The sequence below is a fragment of the Myotis davidii genome, unplaced genomic scaffold (genome assembly GCF_000327345.1).
Source record: "Myotis davidii unplaced genomic scaffold, ASM32734v1 scaffold164, whole genome shotgun sequence".
NCBI classification, from domain to species: domain Eukaryota; kingdom Metazoa; phylum Chordata; class Mammalia; order Chiroptera; family Vespertilionidae; genus Myotis; species Myotis davidii.
This window is the reverse complement of record NW_006296417.1, coordinates 5,771,400-5,774,017: the sequence shown is the minus strand read 5'-3', so window position 1 is coordinate 5,774,017 and position 2,618 is coordinate 5,771,400. Positions and strand designations below refer to the sequence as shown.

At 58.8% G+C, this 2,618-nt stretch overlaps 1 protein-coding gene across 1 annotated transcript in view; it reads right to left on the bottom strand.

The window, feature by feature from the left end:
• NR2F2 (nuclear receptor subfamily 2 group F member 2) overlaps nt 1-2,618 on the bottom strand; it is a 13,681-nt gene that overhangs the window by 3,326 nt on the left and 7,737 nt on the right. Inside the window, exon 2 of the mRNA XM_006771754.2 lies at nt 2,089-2,616. Coding sequence (XP_006771817.1) covers nt 2,089-2,616 — 528 coding nt within the window. The remainder of the gene's footprint in view (nt 1-2,088; nt 2,617-2,618) is intronic.

The window sequence follows — 2,618 nt, the reverse complement described above, 5'->3', positions numbered from 1 at the left end:
TCAGTTTAGCCCATTGAAGGGCAGCCATGCAAACTGTGATCTCTCTTCATTTGAGCTGTTTCTTTCCCCCCTTTCTTCTCTCTCCCCTTTTCTCTTACCCCCCTTTAGTTATTTTTTTTTTAACAACTCAGGCCCCTCCAGAGAGATACCCTCCCCCCTTTCCCCGATATCTTCAGGAAAACACTTTTCTTTTTCTGATACGGAAAAAAATACAAGTGCCTTTGAAATGAGAGGCTGCTTGGTGGAGGCGGCGCAGCCTGTGACCTGACCTCAGGGGGCTCCCCAGACAAGACGGGGGCTGACACACACACACACACACACACACTGTGCATCTTAAAGCGGGGCTTGGAAATCGGCCCCTTCCACCCCAGGCCCCAGAACACACATGCAATGTGCGCCTGTGTGTCTCCGGGACTCTGCCCGCCTCTGCCCGCCCAGGGTGGGTGCCTGTGGTCAGGCATGAAAAGATGTGTTTGCAGAAGACTCTTGCCTGAGCACCCACACCTGTGGTCTCCCCGAGACTCAGATAACAGGGACCTTCATCTCCTGGTGGGGTGCTATGTGCTTATAACTATAGAGGCCCGGGCCTTTTGCAAATAGTAATGAATGAAACTGTTACGACAGTATCAGGCACTTCTCTCCCTGAAAGACCCAGGGGGAAGGCTGAGACTAACAATGATGGCAAGCGATTCACAGCCACCCCCAGGGCTGGGCATGTGGTGGGTGTGGGGTCCGGGGACTGGCTGACGGAGGCTGCGGGGCAAGGGGCCATCAGCAGGCTAGGTCTGCATCAGGCAAACGGTCCAGTGGTCCCGTTCTGACAGGTCCCCCCGAGGGAGAAGACTCCAGATTCGAGCCTCTGACATAGCCATCCCTTGCCGGGACACTGCCCTTTAATTGATCACCTCAGGACTTTTGAAGGCAGTGAGGGGGTTTTATGGAAACAGCAGCGATATAGGAAAGACTCAGAACCTGCCATACATTGGGTCCCCAGCTTTCCTTCCCACAGTGAGGAAGGGGCTGGGTTTTTTGTCCCCGCCATGCTAGCCACAAAGCTCTCCCCTGTCCCGATGGGAGCTGAACACACAGTGGGGGGCTAGGATCCCAGCCCCAAACCCACGTCCAAGTGGGGAGTGTGCTCCATGGGGAACCCCTTCCCCGCCTCGGCCTTGACAAAGGGATCAGCTGACAACTTAGCACAAGAAGGTGGAGGAGCCAGAAGGCTCAGGTGTGGCCCACAGTGCAAAGCCAGGCACTTGGAAAAATCATTTGGCCTCAAGAGTTAATGAATATGAGATCTATTGCTCACACAGGTTAAACTACATGCAAACTAATTAGATTTCATCACGCAGTCGGTGATGGTTTTCTATCGCCAGCAACATTCGTACGCTGGCAGCCAGGTTGGCAGACACTTGGAGTTGTTTGGAAATTGCCTGAAGTGTTTGCCTGGCCAGGGGGGAGCAAGAGGCCGGACTCCCCAGGCCCCGGCAGGCTCTCTGAAGAGTTATGATGGCCCCTTTCTCCCTCCTGCCCCTGCCTGGCGGCTCGCTCCCCTCCCCTGGCCGTTTGCATTGTCTTCCTAAGAATCTGGTTTTTGAAATTGGTGCCCTCCAGTTGGCTCTGCCTGGAGCTCCAACTCCTACCGAGTTAACAGGCAAACTTTCCCCTGCAAACGGCTGCCAGGACCGCCCCCAGGCCCAGGGGCATCTCTGGGAGGCGAAGCCAGGGTGACAGAGAGGACCACTGGGGGGCTGACAAGACCCCACAGGCTCAGCTGGCCCAGGGGGCCTGGGCTAAGGGTGTGTGTGTGTGTGTGTGTGTGTGTGTGTGTGTGTGGCAGAAGCTCACACCCAAGCCTGGCAGGAGGGCAGCAGGCCCCGGAGGCCTCCCCTTGGCCCATTTGAGAGTCTGTGTCTGCAGCATCCTGCCTGCTGCAGCCCAGCCTTCCTCTCCTTCCCACACAGGCCCAGCAGCTACTCCAAGTTCTCATCCAAGTGGCACCCCACAGTCTGGCCTTTCCAGGGGGAGGCTTGGTCCCTAACTCCGGGCTAGGGCCCTCGGGCGGGAGCAGGCCGGGCCCCTTCCTACCTGAGGTGAACAGGACGATGGCCTTCAGGCAGCTGTACTCGGCGGAGTCCACGTGGAGGGCCTTGAGCTTCTCCACTTGCTCCTGGAAGATGCGTATGTGGTCCATAAAAGCGACCACCCGGTCCGCGGACATGGGCGAGGCGTGCAGGCCGGCGGCGGCCAGGAGCGGGGCGACGTGGAGAGGCATGGAGCACTGGGCCGCGTTCAGCACGAACAGCTCGCTCCAGGTGAGGCGAAGCAGGGCCACCTGGTCGGTGATCTGCAGGTCGGGGAAGAAGGGGATGTTGCGGGCCCACTCGACGGCGCTGAAGAGCAGGCGCGCGGCCAGCTCGCAGATGTTCTCGATGCCCATGATGTTGTTGGGCTGCATGCACTGGCTGCCGAAGCGCGACGTGGGGTAGGGCTCCGCGCGCAGCAACAGAGAGATATATCCCGACAGGTAGGAGTGGCAGTTGAGGGGGTCCCCGTTGGTCAGCGCGAACTGCCCGTGGGTCGGCTGGGTGGGCGGCATCCTGCCCCTCTGGACCGCT